Raw genomic sequence first — 21,740 nt, forward strand, 5'->3', positions numbered from 1 at the left:
GTGATCCACAGGCACACATACAGACAGAATAAATGTAATGACTTATCACATACATGCAATAGATTAAAAAACATTTTTAAATAATATACTTTAAACTTCAGTATAAAAAATCATTTCTTTTTCTTTAGACATCACTTGTCCTTCACACACTGGCGTGACAGAACAGTACAAGTTGGGCAGTTTACCAGGAAGGAATAATTTCTCCTGAAATAATTGAATTTAAAATACCTCTTGTGCTTTGAACTATTGCTTAATCGTCAGTTATAATTTCCTTCACAAATTCTTTACTCCCAGAGACAGTTTTCATTGAAGTAAGATTGTACATTTCAATTGTACCTCGACAGACATTTCAATGTGCTTTTTTTTTTTTTTTTTTTTTTTCAAGCAGCTGTGAGGCGGGGAAGGCAGCAACTAGAAGCAAGCTGCCTTCTCTTTGTCTTCAGGTGTGAACTTGAGGCCTAGGAAGCATAGACCTAGCCCTCCTCTCACATGACTAATTACCCACAGAGCCTGCACAAGGATCCTACAGCTGTTAGTAGCTGGAATTATTCTTCATTTTTTTCCCCATTATGAACTCATACATTTGAAGTATTTTCAGGAGATGGAGGAATATGCATCTCCATTCCTCTGTAAGAGAGGATAGCATTGTTTTGTATAGTTGCTGTGGGGATTATAAATGATCTGGTGACGGCAGTGACTGGAGTCCTTCAAGAACTTCGAAAACAATGCTGTCTGCTGTTACATGCTTTCCAGAAGTATAGGCTTTTATAGGTGTGTGTGTGTGTGTGTGTGTGTGTGTGTGTGTGTCTGTCAGACCTCACTGCATAGTTCAGGCTGGCCCTGGAACTAAAAATCTTTCCACCTTTGCCTTCCCAGTGCTGGGATTACAGGTGTGCACTCCCGGTACCCTGATGGGTTTTAAAGCATCAGCATGCCATCCTTAGTTTACCTTGTGAATCAAGTTAAACCCACCATCTACTGTGAGTGCAGTTTTCTTTCTTCCTCAAGTGACAAGTGAGGCTAGCTTTGCTTGGATCAACCATGTACAGACATCTTTGGAATAAGAGAGATCAGATACAAGGCAGCCTTACAGTTCATGTTTCAATTTTTTTTTTATTATAGTGGTATCATTTACTTTGGTAAATTCATATTCCGATTTTAAAGTGCTTCATAGCAAACAAAACTTATTTACAAATTCAAGTACTGCATGTTATACACACAATAGTTGCACAGTGGAATTTCTCTAGCAAGCTGTTGTTTCACAATGCCCAGTACTAATCGTACTGCAGTAGATTACACTAAATGCATCACCTTACCGAAATCATTGTTGCATAGTACAGTAAACAGTACAATAGCTTGTATGATTGGACTTCATAGCTTTAATAAAATTATAGCATGTAGTGATGAATGAAACTTTCCCCTTTTTTCCTGAGGTCCAAACCCAGTCCTCCTTTGTGCTAGGTGAAGCTCTGTTACCTTGCTATGCTTCCAGCCCAAAAGAAACATTTTTATATATAGGTTGCAGTTATAGGTCAGATGCTTATGCAAGAATAAACACTTAATATGCTGTTGTATCCTTGATAAAACAGCATTGTTTCTTTTTACTAAATAGAGCAAGTCAGGCTAAAAGGGACCTGAGGTAATAGAAAAAAAAAAAAGACATATTAAATCCCTGTATTATATTAAAAGTTACTTGATATAATTTCCTTGTGGCTAAAGCATATTTACTGGTCAACATATATACATATGTGTGTATGTGTGTATATATACACACACATGTGGAGAGGGAGGGGGATGGAGGGGGATTGATTTTGAAGGCTGCACTATAATGCTAGCATAGCTATAGCCCTTATGATACTTCAGCTGGAAACAAAGAACAGCGGTTTATAATCCTTTTTGCTGTTGTTTAGGGAAAAAAAATCCTATAACCACCTAGTATCTTAAAACAGGTATTTATTATTTAAGGTCTCAAATGTACCTGCATTAAACAAATTAGTTTTTAAAAAATCATTGCAACAACTCATTACTTAGTCACAAACATATTTTACATCTATATTTATTACAGTTTGAACAATTTAAAAGACAAGTCTTGCAGACACTCTTAGCTCAGCTAGCAATACTATCCTGTTAGTTCACACAATGACTGAAACTCTTTCTCCTAGTTCACAGAGTACCTTCTCTAAGGCCATAGCCAATGTTTCTCACAGATCATTTTACAGATGGAAGAGTTCAGATGATGAGCGGTTGGTAACTGTCCTAGTAACTAGGTGACCACCTTTTCAATTTGCTGTAAAAGTTTTGTTTGTATAGCTGTGTGTGTGTGCGTTTGTGTGTGTAGATATAACCTTTACAGTTCTTTCAACAAAGTGGCTCCCTTGCAAATCAGACACTGATTCTAAAGGACTTTAAGATATAGGGCACCCCAATTTTACCAATCATCAAAATAGCATTGAGGTGTGCTCTATACTTCATTCACAATTGCTCACAGACAAACCACTTAATTCCTAGGGTTCAAATGATTGTCTCAAAAGGAAAGATCCTAAGAGAATATTGAGTCCCCTCCTTTAATATTTGTTCTTAGTGGCTGTCTTCTTAGAAGTAGAACAAACATTTTAGGTCCAGCTGGTCCTGAAGCCATGGAGGGTAACTCAGTGTAACGCTTCAGTATCCAGACAAGCTATTTCACTAACCTGAGGATGTTCAGCCATTGAGGGACACTACAGACTTAACCAAGCCACCTTATACTTCAAGTTTTGGATAAAGCTTTCCAGGATAACAACTATTTGTATGATAAATAAACCAGAAACCACACTGAATTTCTAATTTATTTTTAAGCACCCCCTCTCCAAAAAAAAAAAAAAAAAAAAAAAAGCTCATCTTTGGAGTCCTAACAACTTTACTTTTTACTATGTGTGTTCTCTGTAGAGGCCACAGCCCACAGCATCTTAACATTATACAAAAATATAGATACACCCTGGTGTCACTGATAAACCAAGTACTGTCTTTGGGTTAGTTGGTTGCTGGTGGGGGTTTGATGGAGGGAATACTACATGATCTTCGCATGATAAGCCTGACTTCGATGTCTGGTAGATTATCTTGCCTGCTCTGTAAACAGCCTTCGTCAGTGGCTGCTAAATGGAGATCAAATCGAAGAGAAACAGACTTTTTCCTCAATCGGGGGTTATCTTTAAAGAATGAACCTTCCCATTCTTTTATAACTTCATCCACTTTCTCTGTCCTGAAATGAGAAATTAGACATTTTATGGAAGAATAAATAGACACAATGTACAGTCCATATTTATTAATAGGAATATGTATAATGTATAGGTTGTGGGATTTTAACAATTTAGGTTTATTTTATGTGTGTTTTGTCAGTATGTATGTATGTATACCAAGTGGCCCATGCCTGGTACCCCCCAGGGTCAGAAGAGGATGTCAGATTCCCAGGAACTGGAGTAGTGAATGACTGAGAACCACCATGTGCTCTTTACCACAGCCATCTCTCCACATCGAGGTTGGGGAATTTGTAACTGACACATATGACTTTAGACGGGCGAACTCTGTTAATCCCAGCACTCTGGAGGCAGAGGCAGACAGATCTGTGAGTTTGAGGCCAGCCTGGTCTACAAGAGCTAGTTCCAGGACAACTTCCAAAGCCACAGAGAAATCTTGTCTTGAAAAACCAATAAATAAATAAATATAAATAAAATAAGATTAAAAATTAATCTTTAATGTGGAATTCTGTAGAATTTCTACACCTTCCTTCCTTCCTTTCTACAGGGTCTTGCTATATAAGTCCAGCTATTCTAGGACCTACTATGTAGATCAAGCAGGCCTCCAAAACACAGAGATCCACCTGCCTTTTCCTTCCAAGTGCTGGGATTCTACATAATTCTTAGGTTCTGATTTTAGTTTTAGTTTAGAAAAAAGGGTGAATTATTTTCATACTCTTATCCATGTCTGTCTGAAAAAAATCACAATATATTGAAAGTATTTGAAATATTTAAAAAAGACTGCTAAGCTGCTGAGTTGAAGTGAATTTCATCATGTTTTGTATTAGAGCTTTCATAGTCCGAGCTGTTTTACTTACTGAATGGTGCCATGAGCCTCCGCACTCTCCTTCACCACGTTTTCATTTAATACTTCCTGTTTGGTCATTGTCTCCACATTATCATTCTCATACTTCTGTGAGACTTTTGTTGAGAAAGTTATTTCATTTATAATGGCTGTGAAAATGTTACATTGAATTACAATGTTGGAAAAAAAAGGAAAATGGAATATGGGGGGGGGATTGTCACAACAACATTGAAGTACTGAAATTCCCGCTTTTGCTGCTTTGGAGAAGTTCCCGTACAGTCTCCATAAATAACATGCCTACTTTCAAATTAGTTTACTGTGTGGGAAACTCACCTGAGGGGAGAAGAAAGCCAACTTTACTCCTGGTAGGTTTTTCTTCCTTTTTCTCTCCTTGGATACAGCCATAATATCTGAAATGGAAAGAGTCATGGAAACAACACTGCGTAGCAAAACAAAAACAAACACAAAGAAAACAGACAAAAGAACAGGTAAGTTGTTACATTCACACAATGGGAATAACATTCAGCATTGACAGTGATGAGCCCAGCGGAGTCGTCACCAGCGACTCTCACAGGCATAAAGAAGAGTGGAGGGAAACTAGGAGCTAGCTTTTTGTTTGTTTGGGTGGTTTTTAGAATAAGGATTAAAATAATACAGACTGGTTTTCTACATTGTATAGATATGCACCTATTATCAAAAGAGTTGTGTGAGACTAGTAAGTATCAAATTTGGAGCCAGCCTGAGGGACTTGGGGTGTGGGAGGAGGTTGAGGGGGGCGGGGCAGCCACAAGGCATGCGGGCCCTGTTTAGATACTCGGAAAATGAAGCATCTTAGGTTGGAGAGGCTAGAAACATGTTAATATGTAGGACCTCAAAAGTCAGAGGATTACAATATATACTACTTAATAAAACTGCTCATTATATTTTCTGGTTTTATGTAACAACATTGTTCATTTGTATTCTCCTGTATTTATATCTTAAATATAATAACACAAATTTAGAAAATTATAAAAATGTTAAAAACCAATTTGTCAATATTTCTAATGATTAGGAATTAACACCTATGATCATTATTACATAATATATTAATTTCACACCATATATAAAATCACATTTTAAGAAAAATCACAATGTGCTAGATAGTGCTTTAAGCACTTCACAAATGTTAACTCATAGATCCTCACAGTGATCTTGTGATGTAGGTAATATTATTCCCATTTTGCTGAGGAGAGAACTGAAGCACAGAGAGGTTAGATAACTTGTCCAAGGTCGCTGAACTAGTAAGTGGTATATTTTGAATTCAATTTATGATTTTGAAGGATTTAAGAAATGTCAAGGCTTGTCACAGGCTAAACTTATTCCATCTGGTTCTGCAGAAGACTCAGAATTCTGAAACAATCAAGAACAAAGATTTATTGTTATGGGAATATAGAGATCTGGTGGTAATGCCATGTTCAAGAGTCTAAGGCCTTTTAAATAGTTGTAAAATATAATATTGAGTAAGAATTAGCCTGTTAACACCCTTTTATCTCAGGATACCTGAAGCTTTTTAAATGTGACTCAGAACAGTATTGCTTTCCATGCTTGAAAGAAAATCACATCATTATCATTATTTTTCATTTTTTGAGAACGTTCTTGTTCTCCAACTTGCTATTGGGCTGGGGATGACCTTGAACTCCTGATCTTCCATCCTCCACCTCCCAAATGCTGAGATTACAGGCATGCATGTCTAGATTATGTGATGCTGGGGAACAAACTGAGGTTTTCGTGCATGCTGGGAAAGCCCTCCACTAGCTGAGCCCCAACCCCTGGTGTTCTCTGTGGGGTGGGGGTGGGGCCTTAGGGCCAGGTTGTGGTGATAATGTGTGAGTCGCCAAATTTCTTTGGAGGTGATTTATAGAAGTTCTAGTTCTAAAAGAGAAACAGTGAAGGAAGTGGAAAGCTAAGAAAAGCCTCTTAGGGAGCAAGGATTGTTAACAGCCAGCTCTGGTTATGAATGTGCTGGTTTGAGCAGGCTGGGCACAGTGTCCACGCTCCCTGGAGGGTGTGCTAATTCCGCTTTCTTATAGGGGCTCAGTGAACAGCTGTGGTGGTGGTGCTGGGCTTTATTTTGTATTTGATTTCTCTGATGGCATCAACAGTGCGCTGTGCATGTGGCCCCATGCCATCCTGTGCAATGATGTGGGCTTAGGTACCTGAGCTCTTCCTGTTCTAGCAGGCGCCGGTATGTTGCTATTTCCTGCTCCAGCCTCATTTTGGTGTTGAGAAGCATCTCATGCTCCTGAAGCTGCCTCTCGATGCCACATCTCACTTCCTGCAGTTCCTTCTCTAGTCTGTCAATCACCGACTCCAGATCTTGCAGCTGCATCTGGTATTGCTGCTCACTGGCCTGCAGGGAGTTTTCAAGGCCCCTTTCCTGTTGACAGATCATCAGCAGTGAGCCAGTGACATGGAGTGGGCTTCTGCTATCTATCTATCAATCCTATTTTTGTTTTTTTTTTGTTTTTTGTTTTTTTTTTTTGGCATTAGCAATCAAAGCCAGGGCCTTGAACAGGAAAGGCACTGAGTCATACCTGTAGCCCCACTTTTTTTTTTTTTTTTTTTTTTTTTTGTTTTTTTGTTTTTTGTTTGTTTTTTTAAAGGTTATAATAGTTATGTTTCACTTATGCAAGGGGACTTTTTCTTTTTGAAGTTTGATTCTTTTTCACATTTATTTTGTGTATGTGAATGTATGCACGTGGAAGTCAGAAGACAATTTTCAGGAATTTTTCCCTTGTTCTATCATGCAAGAATGGGAGATCAAATTTAGGGTATCAGGCTTTTTGGCAAAGCACCTTTACTTGCTGAGCCATCTTGCCGGCCCCCTTTCTGCTGTTTGAGACAAAGTCTCATGATGTAGCCCAGGCTGGCCTTGAACTTGGAATTACTGGTGTGTGCATCGAGGCCTAGTTTATTCTGTAGTTCAATCTGACCTTGAGCTAATGGCAGCCCCTCTTCCTCAGCCTAGCTTACATTTTTTTTTCTTTAAAGAAAATTATATTTAGTGGCTGATCATGATGACACTCACTTGTAATCACAGCTTATTACTCAGGAAGTGGAGGAAAGAGGAACACCAGTTCAAGGCCAACCTGGGCAATTTTGTGAGATGCCATCTCAACACCACCACCACCACCAGCAAGGGCTAAGGATTCGGCTCCACAGCAAAGCACTTGTTTAGCATGCACGAGTTCCTGGGTTTAATCTCCAATACTGAATATTTTTAAAAACATACATAAACAGATAGCTTTCTGTATTTCAAAATAGTGTTGTAATCATTCCTTTGGCAAGGGAAAAAAAAAGCCCTTTACATTGTGATTAACATGCTGTCATTCTGAATTATTTGATTTTGTAAAATATTGAAAATATAATGAATGTCGAAGTTGAAGCAGACTGCTTATAAAAGAAGGCATGCTAAGAGCCAATGAGATGCTCAGTGGATAAAGGTATTGCTCAGCATGGGTTCAATCCCCTGGTCCCTCATGGTGGAAAGAGAGACCTGGCTCACAAAACAAAACAAAACAAACAAACAAACAAAAAACTGTCCTCTGACTTCACATGTGCACACACATAAATAAATAAATGTAATTTTAAAAAGGCATATTAAGAAAGTGCTTAACAATTTTCCCTTTAGAAATCTCAATGGCATGAATGCAGGAAGCCAGCTGTGAGAAAACGAAAGCCAATAACAACACATAGTCCATTTTCTCATAGCAATAGTCAGGGAGCCCCAGAGCATGAGCAAGTATAACTGAAATTTTCTAGGTGTGAACTGAGCTTCCAGTGAGCTGATTACAGCCACTGGATGGGAAAGAGCGAGGATGGGGCCAGCATTCGGTATCCTCCACCGCAGAGTGACAGCGTCTTCTTTTTCCTCTCTCTTCCGTACATGCTGGGCAGACAGATGCTCTGCCAGCAAGCTATCTTCCCATGCCCCTTCCTCTCCCGAAATCACATAGTCTCTGGGGTACAATGAGCCAGTTTCTTGGGATCTTCCTTACCACAGCATGGAGAGACTCAATCTCTACTTGCAGGTGGTGGCACTGGCGGCGGGCCTCCTTGAGTTCAGCCTGAGCTGCCTTCAGAGCCTCCTCATCCTTGTCCATTTTTTTGGTTATGTCTTCCTCTAGCTGTAAGAAAGTCAACAATAACAACAGCAAACAACAACAGCAAGACCAAACCAAAAGACCAACAACAAAACCAAAACAACCAAAGGGCACTCTTGAAAAGGTCTTTAAAATCAATCATAGCACAATTATATAGGAATCAAATCACACTTTCTTGTCACTGGTGCTTCATTGCTAGTCAATCAAATACTTGAGCCAGCCAATTATGCTCTTGGCCCCAATCTTGTCTGTAATACAATGATCTCAAAAGTCCCTTCCAACTACGGCAGTGCATGAAATACAGAAAAGAAACACATCTTTTTTAATGAAGACAAAGTTTTTGTGACAAATTTGTGACCTCTGGATTTTCACATTCCCTTATATGTGTCAATAAGGAAGATCAGTTGAAATTCAGTGATTATTTTCCAACATTTTTTTTTGTAGGCTGCTTCATAGAGGCAGATACACAGCTGTACACCCCAAAAGAGGTCAATTCTGGACGCATGGACTGGGAGTAGGCACCGCTAGAAAACTGGAAAATTAAGTTGTCATAGTCATCAAGGTCCTTAAATGAAGTTCTGTGTTGAGGAAACCTTTTTACTTTTTTCAATATGTTCTTTTTAGAAGGCATCTTCAGTTTGGATATTTGGGGTAGTAATAAAAAAGATTGTGTGTGTGTGTGTGTGTGTGTGTGTGTTCACATGCCATGTAGGTATATGTTTGTGAAAGCACATATATGCTAGAGTTAGCCTCTGGTGTAGTTCCTCTGGAGCCACCCACTTTGTTTCTCTTTTCTTAAAATAAACTTTTTTTTGAGGTATGATTTCTCATTGGAACCCAGGCTTGCTGATTAGGTTAGGATGGCTGGTCAGTGAGCCCCGGGGATCAATTTGCCTGTCTCCAGATCTCATTGCTGGGATCACAAATGCATACCACCATGTTTTACTTTTGTATGTAGGTCCTGCTGATCAAAATTAGGTCTTCATACTTTTACAGGATAGCTGAACTATCCTCCAAGCGCCCCCCCCCATACATCTTAAAGGTGATTTTCTAAATGGTCTCCTGTTATAAAAACAATTAGGGAAAGACATGTAGCTCAGTGATAGAATGCCTGTCTGACAGGCACATGGGAAAACTGGAGTATTTTCTGTTTTGCTTGAAATGTTTTCATGCTGATGGAATTAAAAGAAAACACCAGTTAACAGCATTATCAACATTTGACCTCATTAGGAGCAATGTATTGAGTTGATTTGAAGGAGGATGAGGAGAAGAAGGAGAAGAAAAGACTGACTACTTTTTATGTTCTTTTTAAATTTGTAAATTTGATTATATGGTAGATTTTATTTAAGGGGATCCAGAGTCAGTAAAAGTCTATACATAAAGTTAAGAGCATAATATTAGAGAAGAGGGCTGGAGAGTTTTCTCAGTAACTAATTGCTTGTCATGCAAGCCTACAGGCAGGAGTTCAGATCCCCAGAACCTACGTAAATGCTGGTAAGTGTGGAAGCCTGCCTAGGAAGGTGGGTTAGGACATCTCAAGTCTGGATATATCATTGAGCTCTGTATTTGACTGACAGACTCTCCTGAAATAACAAAGTGGAAGAGCGATGGAGGACAATTTTTTGAGATCAACCCTGGTTCCCTACCAGCGTAAACCAACATGCATGTGAATCTTGCACAGTTCACCCATACACATGCAAACATACATGCTTACATGTAAACACCCACACATACTGCCCAAAAAGTGGAAAAAGAAAGATGCTAGAGGGAATTTGTTTTTTGCCTTTCTTTCATCAGTTGATCACCACACATTTAGTGTTAACTTGGCAAAGTCAAGCAGCCAACATCTATAGAAGCAACTGTAAAATGGGAACGAAAGACTTTTGGAAACAATATCAGGTGATGGGAACCACTGGTCTTTTGAATTCCCAGTGGGGATCAGGCAGGTAAAGTGTGTGGTAGCTAGATTCCCAAGATGGTCTCCAGTGAACCACACCTCCCCAAGTTCATGTCCTGAGTCTTGCTGTGATTAGTTGGATGTGGTAAAGGTGAAGCTGTCCCAGTCTAGGCTATGCCTTAAGAAGCCTGCTAGCTTCCACATTATGTTTTGGGGATCCCTGGGCATCATTGTAGAAGAAAGCTGGATACCTGGTTAGAGAGGGTCACATAGGGAGGCTAGGTGGAGAGGGACCCGAGACTACATGGAGAGGGAAGCAAGCTCAGATGTCTCAAGCCAGCCTTTCGGCATTCTGCTGCCAAAGTCCCAAACACATTTACCAGTCACTTGGAGTATAGCAGTCAGTAGGGGCCCCAGGTGACTGCATCCTATTCAGCATGTGGAGTAGCCCCAGAGTCCCTGCATCCCAGCCTCCTCATCCCACAGAATCACAAGATAGGATACAATAGGCTAAATTTTAGTTTTAGGGGTGACCTTTATGCAGCAATTGCTAGCTACAGCAACTATATGTTTATTTTATTTGACTTATTTTACATGTTTGGTGCTAGAGTTTGAACCCAGGGCTTTGCAATATGTTGTGGTAATAAAACAAACTGACTTTGTGGATTATTTAGGATTATTTCTCTCAAGAACCTTTATGTTATAAAGTGTTGTGAGCAGAACTTATGAGAGTTTTGCTTTATATTCAAAGTCACTCAATTTGGCATTGGTACTTATAAACTAAACTTAGATTTCTACTTTGTAAAATAAAGCATTCATTTAGTTTATACTTTTCAAAAAATTGTCATCGCTTAATATTTTTCCCTATTATATGAAGGTGAACAAACTTCTTCAACATTTAAATCAATGGCCCAGTGACATTATTTAATCTAGGGAACTGATCACTCTTTGAAAACTTAAAATGTTAGCCACATGCAAAATCTACAATGATATTCCAGTAAGTTGCTAATGGAACGCAAGAAGTCCTATGATTTTTTTTTTTTTTTTTTTTTTGCTAACAGCTTTATATGGAATTTGAATTGAGCTTTGGTCTGAATTGGCTTTGTTTCACTTATTTATTTTAAATATCTTGCAAGCTTTATGTTCAAAGTAAAATGTTCTCTTAGTCTAAATGCAAAAAAAAAAAAAAAAAAAAAAAAAAAAAAAAAAGGGGATGTTTTTGTAGAGCCACTACCCAGCTGGGGGATTTTGAATGTCAGAATTTGTATCCTTGATTCTGAAAGCCATGTTCACACACTCAGATGATTCTATTTATAGCACTGAATGCACGGAAAAGATAATAGAGACCTTTAAAAATATTTTACTTGCTTTTCTCTCCTCCTCAGAATGTGCAGACAAACAATCTTGACTAGTAAGCTTTCATTCTACAGATGTTATCTAAATCGCTTCTATAATTAACTCCATAACATCTTTGAAGAGTGTGTGGAATGCATCTTTCCTGAAAATATCTAAAGAGGTCGGAGTGCACCATTTTATTGCTTGTTGACTCCATGTTTTAGTAATGACGGTCACCTTATGCTCTCTATAAAATTCCAATTCATCAATCAATATTTATTGAATGGTCACTCAGCAGCAAGCCACAGGGTTTATCCCTGTCTGTCACCCCAGACTCAGTGCAGAAACACCTACATTGCCTCCCCAGTAGATGCTGCGTGGAAAAGGAAATACTGTACCTCAGAGAGGCCGGGACAGGAATCGGGTAGACATGGACTGTCTCCTTATCCTGAAGGTGCCTGGCTGAATGAAATCATTACCTGCATCCGAGTTGACAGCACCGTCTCTATCTGATTTCTGGTGAGAAGCTGTTCATAGTTTGCCCTGATCTCATTGAGGAGCTGGGACAGCTCCATCCTTTTCCCATCCTCCACCTTGGCTAACTGGACCTTAGCGATGGGATGAGTCGCTGCGGCAGAGCCTGCCCTGCCTGCGTCGCCACAGCAGACAGCCCCGCGGAGCCTTAAAGATGCAGAGATCCATTTCCCCACCAGAAGCGGGGAGGGAGGGGGGAACTCCTGGGTTGCTAATCAAGTATGCAAATGTGAGAAACAGTTTGTGCCCACTGTTATTGGTACAGCAGAAACCTCAGAATCTCCAGGGAAGGGAAGAAAATGACACCCACAGGTCACTGCAATCACATGTGAATGCTTTGCCTGTGGGGGATAGGGAGTTCAATTATTTTGTGGTAGGTAATGGGTCATGACATTAAGTAAACTATTGTTAGCCAGGTATGGTGGTCTGCTTGTTATCTCAGCACACAATCAGAAGGATTCAAGGTCAGTCAGGACTTCATAAGGCAGACCCTGCCTTGGGAAGGGGCTGGGAGCAAAACAAAACAACACAAATCTAATCAAACCACCACAAAAAGCCGCAAAACACACAAAATTTCATTGTGTGTAGCTATTGTGTGGACATTAATCTGGGCTCCAAATAGGATAGTTTAAATTTTTCTTTATAGTTTTCCATTTGAACTTTTTCCCCCTCTCTCTACAAAACGCTAAAGCAGAGGGGAAGGGGAGGAAAACAGAGGATAAAGGAACAGAGATGACAAGAAACAGACTGGAGACTGTTCCAGGAGAGGAAGCAAATAGAAGGGAGATGGTGAAGGACCATGGTGGAGGGGATGAGTACAAAGGACAATGGCACATATGGACGAAAATGCTGCAATGGGGCCTATAAGTTTGTATGCTAACTTAAAAATATTAATTAAGAAAACCCAAACACTATGGCAGAGCATTGGCATGTGTTATCCATTTCAAGTGTCCTAACACTGTTAGGAAAAGCTGGCCTCAGACGAAGTCGATAATCATCATTAGTTGTATTTCTCAAACGGTGGAGGACTGCCAGCCCAAGAGCTGAGTTGATGGATAAAATGAACTCCTGAAGTCACTCATATTACAGATGAAGCGAGCCTGGAGGCAGGCGCTAGAGCAGTTCTTGTGGGAGCTGTGAGTTAATACTGCTGGTGTTGTGAAAGGGAGCCCTCTGGTCCCTGTAGTGGGCCATCCACTGAGGGAGATGTTTCTGTTGCTAGTAAACATGCAAAGAACAACACCTCCCTTAGAGACAAGCCTTCAGCTCTTCCAGCAACACTGTTTCACCCTGTCTCCAGTTCCTGGCATTTGGTGACCTGCAAAGATGGAAGGGCTATGGCCAGAGGAGTTAAGTCCTACCCAAGGTGGCCCATTGAAGTGGCAACATCACTGAGATCAGGACTTTGACTGCATGTTGCATGCCATGTCTGCTTTTTCATTCTGAACTCACCTGGATCCCTGCTCAAGACAACAACCATGTTAGATGAGACTAGAATATTTTTGGGGATGGGCCTGTTATTTACAGAGTGGATGAATCAGATCTTGGTTCTAGAACCCTCTTGTTTAAAAAAAAAATGTGTGATTATGTGAGTGTGTATGTGTGTGAGTATGTATGCATGTGACTGAGCTGTGTTTGTGTGTGTATGTGCGAGTGTGTATGTGAGCGTGTGTATGTGTGTGAGGCTGTGTATGTATGTGGCTTGCCATGGGCACAGATGTGAAGGTCAGAGGATAACTTTGTGGAATAATCTGTCTTCTTCCATAATCTGGTTCTAGGAATTGAACTCAGGTTGTCAGGCTTAATGGGCAGCTGACCCATCTTGAGGACTCTTGCTCTTTTAATTTCTGAGTTAATTTACTTCTAATAAAGTATGTTATTATTTATGTGTGTGTACATGTCTCTTGACTTATATTCAGGATTGTTTCAGGTAGGTCCTGCCTGGAACCTAGAGACCTGAGCTAGCTGCAGAGGTCAATCCTGTCTTCCCTTTACGCAGACCTCTCAGTATTTCCTATGCACCTAAGCCAGTGTCCTCTTAGAGAAACACAATGTGAACTGCAAGCTACACGTGTAGTTTCAAATGTTTGAGTGATCGTCTCAAAAGATACAAAAGAAACAAGTGAAGTTAATTTTAACAGTATATTTATTTAGTCCAATATATTGAAAATGTGGTAATATAGAACATTAGCCTTCTTTCGATATTGTCTTTGAAATCCAAGGTGTTTGATATATCCCATTTCAGTTTGGGCAAGCCACATTTAGGGGCCTGAGGGGATGGCTCATCTGGTAATGTGTATGCTACCTAAGGGTAGGGACCTGTGTTCGGATGCCCTGTTCCTACATAAAAAAAAAAAAAAAAAAAAAAAAAAACCAACCAACCAACCAAACAACAACAACAAAAACCGGGTGTAGTGACATGTGTCTGTAACTTCAGCATCGTGAAGGCAAAACAGGCAGGTCCCTGGAACTCATTGTCCAGCCATCCTGACTAGATTCAGGAGCTCCAGGTTCAGTGACAGACTCCACCTCAAAAATAAGATGGTGAGGGATTGAAGAAGACGCCCAACACCTACCTCTGGCTTATATACACTTGCACACGCTTATGGATCTACAAACACACATACACTCTCACCAGTAGATAGTGTTCAGTAGGTTGGGGATATAGTTCATCAGTGGACAGATTGTTTATTTAGTCTGTGCAAGGTCCTAGGTGCCACTTCTAGCACTGTTATGCAAAGTTTATAAGACCCCCAAAAAGACCATCAAGGAGCTGACTCACCCATGTAAACGTGCAAGGTTTATTGTAAAGTTTCAAGCCTCCGCAGGGACCCTGTCCAGCAGATTGGCTCAGCAGCTTCAGGAAAAGGGTGCCTGGCCTCAACTGCAAGGGATTTATAAAGGAAAAAACCTCAAGCAGGCTGGTAAGTGTCTTGGCTGTTCAGGATTTGGTAAGCGTAGGTGATCTTTGCATTCATTGCTGTAGGGGCTAAGGGAATTTCAAAATTGTTGCTAACAGTTGCCCACAAGGACAGTTGTGTCAAGAAGATGTTATTTACCAAAATTAGTCATTGCCTTACCACCTGGATGGGGTCACTTTGACCGGAGTGGGCACAGTTTGGGTGTCCTTGGAACTGTTTATGGTTGCTTGGCTGATACTGAATCAGATCAGCCTTGTGCCATGAAGGGAATTTCCCAAGGTGGCTTCTTTTTTTCTTTCTTTTATGGAGCTAACTTCACCCTCTCCAGTTTATCTTACTCTTACAGCATCAGAGAAAAATAAAACTACATGGCTAGTAGCCCATGGATTAGACAGTGCAAATTTAAAATTTGAGCCCCTGGCTGGGAACACTAATTGTGCATATCAGTAAATGCTATTCCCATACTTATGAATGCATAAAGGCAATAGCGTTGGAATTGTTCTGAGGAGTTAGTATTTACACATCCAAGAGCATGTGATTGAAAAGGGTAACCACTTCAAGATTTTAAATTCCTTTTTTTTAAAAAAGTAAAAATGTAGCCACTTTTGAGAAATACTGCTCTTTTTACAGAAAACCAGTCACAATAGCTCATCAAATACATTTGCGGCCCCCTCTCAGGCACAAACACGGGATACTACATCAGCACATCATGTTTCAAAGTTCAAATACACACTGTAAAATTCATACAAAAAACAAACACCTAAAGAAAAGGAGGTACGTCTTACGTTCAATAGATGCCACTATGTCTCTTTTTTCCTCATTAAAGTTAAGTTAATGTGTTCTTTGACAACATCATATGCAAAAATAATGCATTCTAATTGCTTTCCTTCCTACTTTAAAAAAAATGTTTATATTTTTATGTGTAAAGGTGTTTGCTTGCACGTTATGTGTACCATGTGCCTGCAGTACCTGGAGAGGCCAGAGGGGGGAGTCTGAACCCCTAGGTCTAGAGTTGCAGGCTCTCTCTAGACCCTTCAACTTCTCATTCCTATTATTCCTCCCCATATCCCCCACACCAATCCTTTTCCAGATTCATGAATTCAGGCTTTGTTTTGAGAAAGGAAAGAGGAGAGAGAGAGAAGGATGGGAGACAGGCAGGAACCTTTTAAAAGGGAACATAATGAATATGCACAGATGGTGCTCTTAGAGGTTATGGTTGAGCACCTATCCTATTAGAACCCCAAGTACAGGCCAGTACAGATGCCTGAATACTAACACCAGCAGCTAGCTACCTTGTCTCATATACTTGAGACAGGGTCTGTCTGCATAGCCCTGGAATTCAGAAAAATGAACTGTAAACCCATCCGTTTCTCTTCTCTACACGAGTGTGTGTGTGTGTGTGTGTGTGTGTGTGTGTGTGCGCGTGTGTGTTCATAGCTCAGCTCCTACACTATTTTTATGTTAAACAATCCTGGGGTTAAAGAAATAAAAGGAAGCAGAGGCAGCTGGATCTCTGATTTCACATTTCCTCTGGTTTTTATTGAGACAGGGTCTATTTGTATCATTCTGGCTGTACTAGAACTAGCTCTGTAGACCAGGCTGGCCTCCAACTCAGAGATCAGACTGCTTCTGCCTCCTGAGTGCTAACACAACAGCTTGGCTAATTTCACCTTTCTTATTTATTATCTATCTATCTATCTATCTATCTATCTATCTATCTATCTATCTTCCACTTGTAAGTAATTGATTTGTGACTTCTGCTCATACATCTGTGTCCTCTTACCCAGCAGGAAATTCCCTTTGTAGAGGTAACTAGTTTGTGTCTTTTGTATTCCCCATCTGCTTGAAGGAGATGAAGGGAACAAATGAATTACCAGGAAAAGCACTCCGTTCCTCACTTTTTAGTATTCATAAACTCAAGCACACGAGATAGGCAGCTGTCTTTCATGTCAGTGATTTTTACTAAATGACACGGTAGGAGTGTGGCATTAGGTTTTGGAGAAATGACAGCCCTTTTAACCTGTGCTTTATGAGAGTGTGTGACAATCATGAATGGGAATTTTGCTTTGAAGAGGAAAAATATTGAAAGGGAGAGTAACAGATATGTTAGTTTTTATATGATGCATTGTTATATACAAGGATGATAAATCTTAATCCATTTAATAGTCTTACCTGTCACACACACCTATTCATCTCTTCTTCTATCATCTACATGTATGTATATATATATATATATATATATATATATATATATATATATATTTGTTAGGTGTGAGTACTTGCACCACGGTGCATGTGTGGAGATCAGAAGATAACTTGATGGAGTTGGTTCTCTCTTTCCACCCAGTGAGTTCTGGGAATCAAACTCAAGTCATAAGATTTGACAGCAAGCACCTTTACTTGCCAAGGCATCCTGCTAGCCTTGTATTGTTTTCCTTTTAAAAGCATCACAGGATTGATGGCAATACAAGTTTTTACTAGTCAGCTTTCCCCTCCAGGCAGTTTGTGCTTAAGCATCTCTTTAGATAGACAGGTCAGTCCACTATCTTAATTTTGAGCAATAATCCCACAGGGCTTGGGTAGTACACGATTTACAAAGTATAATTTCTTTAACAGCTTAAGGTATTTTTTAAAATCAAGCTTATATTTTAATAGGATTAAAGACACACAACTAGTCAGCAAATAGAGGATTTTTTTTAACTTTCAAAAAACTTGCTATGGATGAGAGGCTTGCCCCCTTTGCTGAGATGTGGCTGACTTATGCTCACAGGACATAGCATGTCTCCACATGATGTGGTTGAGCTTGTTCCGTGTGTCAGTTAGGAACATACTTTGATGAAGAGTTTTGCAATGGAATGTGCTTATTGGTCAGCATTTTAGAGCAGCTTTTCGTGTGTATGAGCAATGCTTCCATGCATGCCCATGTGTCCTGTATATGCTTTTCATGTGGAGTGATCAAGCAGGGTTTATGTCACATGCTGACCTCATCCTTTGTCCCTGTAGCTCAAGGGTGAAAAGCAGGGCTAAGTCTCCTTTGGCATCTTCCCTGGAGCTTCTGTTTCCTGCCTTGCTTCTTGCTGTTGAGCACATGCAAATGCTCCCAGCTCAATAAGTTCTAGTAGAGGATGACACTAAATTCGGACCTTAATAACATACAGCTACAGTGTAGCACAAAAACATTCATACCCTATTGTTACAGACTATAATGATTCAGAATCTGCTTCCTCTTCCCCACTGTGAGTGGGGCTTCCTCCGCAGCCACTGTGAGAAACACGGTTTGTGTTTGTCGTTGTTTTCTCCTTTTTATTGAAGGTAGTTAGCTCAGCAAAGTCTTATGTTTCCTAACCTTCCCCTTCCTTTTGGTGATAATTACCCAGTCACGTCAGATGGTGGAGTCCAGCTCCCATTAATGTGGTAAGACACAGTTATCACCTGAGTGAAGGATAAAAGTTGAGTTGCTATCCCCGGTTTGGGTTCCTGTACACTTCTTTGCCTTATTGAGATACTTCTGTTTTCTGCATTCCTTTGCAGGATGCTGAGGCTATTTCTAACACCACAAACCTTGGGGTTCTGGCTTGTAACTAAAATGGCACTCCTGTGCACCAGGCCCACACGGATACAGATGTTCCATCCCATCTCACTCCTGGTAGAGAGATCTATCCTGGATCTTTGTGAGTCAGGATAGAAGAAACAGAAAATAAGGGTTAGAGAGAGGAGCCCCTCATCCTGGTGCCTGGTTGAAGTTCCCGAGAGCCAAGAATTCCAGCACAATTAATAAAAGTGCTGTGAACAGAGAGACTATAGTCCTTTTACATAACTGTTTAAAATAAGAATGTTAAAACAGCAACAGACCCCCCATTAAGGCATAAGTGTGTGTAATCAAGTGTGATTTTCTCCTTGTCCAGATGTAAATCTACCAGAGGTTAAGATCATTGACTGCTCTTCTAGAGGTCTCTTCTAGAAGTCCTGAGTTCAATTCCTAGCAACCACATGGTGCACAACCATCTGTAATCAGATCTGATGCCCTCTTCTGGTATGCAGGCAAATAAATACATGTTAAATGTTAAAATAAATAAATGAGAAACCCCCCCACAAAACCAAAACTAAACAAAAAACAAACAAACAAAAAACCCAGCACTGTCTCTGCCTTTAAAAAAAGAAAGAAAGAAAGAAACTTTTAGGGTGATTCTCGATTTGGAGGTCCATGCCCATGCTTGGGTATGTGCTATCCTTTCCTGAGTGCCTTTCTTTCTATTAACTACCTACTTAAATCTACGTTAAAAATCTCTTAGTGGGTTATGTATTTGCATCTGTCCATGTGTGTCTATTTGTCCATGTGTGGGGTAGATGTGCACACATGTGCCTGTGCATGTGGGGGTCAGAGGTTAATGCTGGGTGTCTTCCTCAATTGCATGCTCTCTCTCTCTTTGTTTTTTCAAGACAGTGTTCTTCTGTATCGCTTTGGAGCCTTTCCTGGAACTCACTCTGTACACCAGGCTGGCCTTGAACTCACGGAGATATCTGCTTGCCTCTTACTCCTGAGTTCTGGGATTAAAAGCCTGTGCCAACCCCCCTAGCACTCATTTTTTTGAGACAGGGTCTCCCACTGAATCTGGAGCTCACTGATTGGATGAGGCTGGCTGGCCAATGAGCATCAAGGGATCCTCTTGTCTTCACCTGCCCAGAGTTGGGATTACAGATTGGGGTCACAGCCAGCTTTTTATCGAAAACTAGGACCTTGCGCTTTCTCAGCTGGTGCTTTACCGACTGATGCTGACTCTGTAGAAACTGCTCTGATTTAAGGGAAGAAGTAGCAAGTGTCACAAGAAATAGTCCTCTGAAGCAGTGACAATGTATTGCTTTGTACTGGAAATTGAAACAAAGATTTACATGTTTAGTGTGTGCACCTGTCACCAACATAATCTTGACTATATAGTTTCTCTATCATCTGTGTATTATGTATCATCTATGAATCTATCGTTTATCTGTTACCTCTCAATCAATCTGTCATCTATCTACTTACATTTTGTTGAAAGAATCAGAAAAGACTAAAAAAAGGTTAAAAAAATTTTTTTTCTTTTAAAATAAGAGTCCTTTTTCCTTCTGTTAAAAACAAGGGAAGAGTAGTCCCCTTAACTCCCAGAGCACAGACACATACCAATACCAACAACAAGGGAGGAAGAGGGCACGGTGGCACACGCCTACAATCCCAGCAGCACTTGGGAGGCTGAGTCTGGAGGCTCTAGTATGAAGGTTATCAAAGGCTATACAGCAAGAACTTCCCTCAAAATAAACGGAGAGGGAACAGATATGGTCTCCACTCCCTTTAATTTGATCATTTACACACGCCTTTGTAAAGTCTTTTTTTTAAGCTCTTTGAAGTGCTGTTCTTTCGAAAAGTCAAACAAAGGCTGACAAGATGTAAAGCGTTTGCTGTGTAAGCATGAGGACCTAAGTCTGGATACTCAGCACCCGCACACATAAAAAGTGGGGTGTAGCTGCAGGCACGTCTTATCTCAGCTGAAGACAGAGACAAGTAGATCCCAGGCCCTCTGGCCAGCCACTGTAGCCAATGTGAAACTGTCCGTTAAGTGAGAGACCCTGTTTCAAAAAATTAGACAGCAAGTTATAGAGGAAGGCACTGGGCACAAACTCTGGCAGCTAAGGTGCGTGCCAAACCTACGTGTATACACACAAACAATAGCACACCCATCAGAACAAGTATACAAACACACAAAAAGGTTAAGTAAGGCTTGTTTGGCACCTTGAATTTAATAATATGAAATTTCCCCCTCTCCCTGAGACAGGGTTTCTCTCTAGTCCTGGCTGTTCTGAAAACTAACTTTGTAGACCAGGCTGGCTTGGAGCTCACAGAGATGCATCTGCCTCTGCTTCCTGAGTGCTGGGATTAGAAGTGTGCTCCAGCACTCCTGCTTTCTAAAGGAGTTAGAAACCATCTCTTTAAGATGTAAATTTACAACACCTCGTCTCTCAAGTTCAACAGGTGAAAAGAAGCTTGATGTCCATGGACACCTTGTTCCTAAAAACTGCATTCTGTTAGAAAGATGGGAGAAGTTTATTTGCCCTGTGTTTAAAGACTGTTAAATTAGACAGACATCACTCTAATTACCAGGCATCCAGGATGAAGTCTGTGTGACAAATGGTCCACCAGATCATCTTACTGGAGAATTAATCACTGCTTATTTTTAGAACACAACCTTGTAGATCGTATCTGGTTGGCTGTCTAACATACCATTTGCTCTGTGCTTGTGGACTCTTAGAGACTCTCTTGCCATGCACATCACATCCTGACTTAATGCTTATTGGATAACAAAATACATTTTCTCCTTTGTGGAGAATCATATTTCCCCAATGGGTTCTTGGGGGGGAAGTAGTATTCTATGTTGTAAGTTATTTTTCTTAAAAAAAAAAAACCTAACATTTCCAATTTGTAGTTTAACTTCCACATGGAACTCTGTTTTAAGATTTATTTATATTTTAAAACATGTGTATGTGTGCCTGAGTGTGGGTTTGCACACATGAATGCCCACAGAAGCCAGAAGAGGGCGCTGGTCCCTAGAGCTGGAGTTAAAAAAGGCAGTTCTGAGCTACCCAAGCCGTACTTGGTCTTGTTCATTTTTACATCGGATCATCTCTCCAGCCCATGCATCACTATTTAAAACAGAATGAAGAGTTAAAAAAATTAAATACAGGTAAAGTTCACATAAAATGGACACATAATTAATATTTAATCCATCCACAAAGTTCTGTAACCAGCACCTCTATCTAGTTCTAAACCATTTCATTTCCCTTATTTCTTTGGAGCTTGCCCAT

At 40.2% G+C, this 21,740-nt stretch overlaps 1 protein-coding gene across 2 annotated transcripts; it reads right to left on the minus strand.

Annotated features, from left to right (window-relative positions):
- Positions 1 to 2,946: 2,946 nt before the first annotated feature.
- On the minus strand, positions 2,947 to 12,137 carry Krt222 (keratin 222). Of its 2 annotated transcripts, none has more exons than XM_051176194.1 (6): positions 11,931 to 12,137; positions 8,115 to 8,243; positions 6,273 to 6,493; positions 4,411 to 4,487; positions 4,091 to 4,226; positions 2,947 to 3,238 (listed from the first exon to the last, which is right to left on the minus strand). In XM_051176194.1, exons 1-6 carry the CDS (start codon positions 12,024 to 12,026, stop codon positions 3,010 to 3,012), a joined length of 888 nt encoding a protein of 295 aa, XP_051032151.1. In that variant the 5' UTR covers positions 12,027 to 12,137; the 3' UTR covers positions 2,947 to 3,009. The 2 variants fall into 2 exon arrangements, with proteins under 2 accessions (XP_051032151.1, XP_051032160.1); XM_051176203.1 differs by having other exon boundaries at positions 11,850 to 11,992.
- Positions 12,138 to 21,740: the final 9,603 nt, after the last annotated feature.

The sequence above is a fragment of the Phodopus roborovskii genome, unplaced genomic scaffold (genome assembly GCF_943737965.1).
Source record: "Phodopus roborovskii unplaced genomic scaffold, PHOROB, whole genome shotgun sequence".
In the NCBI taxonomy this organism is placed as follows: domain Eukaryota; kingdom Metazoa; phylum Chordata; class Mammalia; order Rodentia; family Cricetidae; genus Phodopus; species Phodopus roborovskii.

What these genes read in the sequence shown, in the direction of transcription:
- Krt222 (XM_051176194.1), bottom strand. Translation starts at nt 12,026, where the DNA reads ATGGAGCTGTCCCAGCTCCTCAATGAGATCAGGGCAAACTATGAACAG. An exon ending in TTGAGTCTCTCCATGCTGTG is followed by an intron (nt 6,494 to 8,114) that starts GTAAGGAAGATC and finishes ATCTGTCAACAG; the next exon opens with GAAAGGGGCCTTGAAAACTC. An exon ending in CTAGAACAGGAAGAGCTCAG is followed by an intron (nt 4,488 to 6,272) that starts GTACCTAAGCCC and finishes TTTCCATTTCAG; the next exon opens with ATATTATGGCTGTATCCAAG.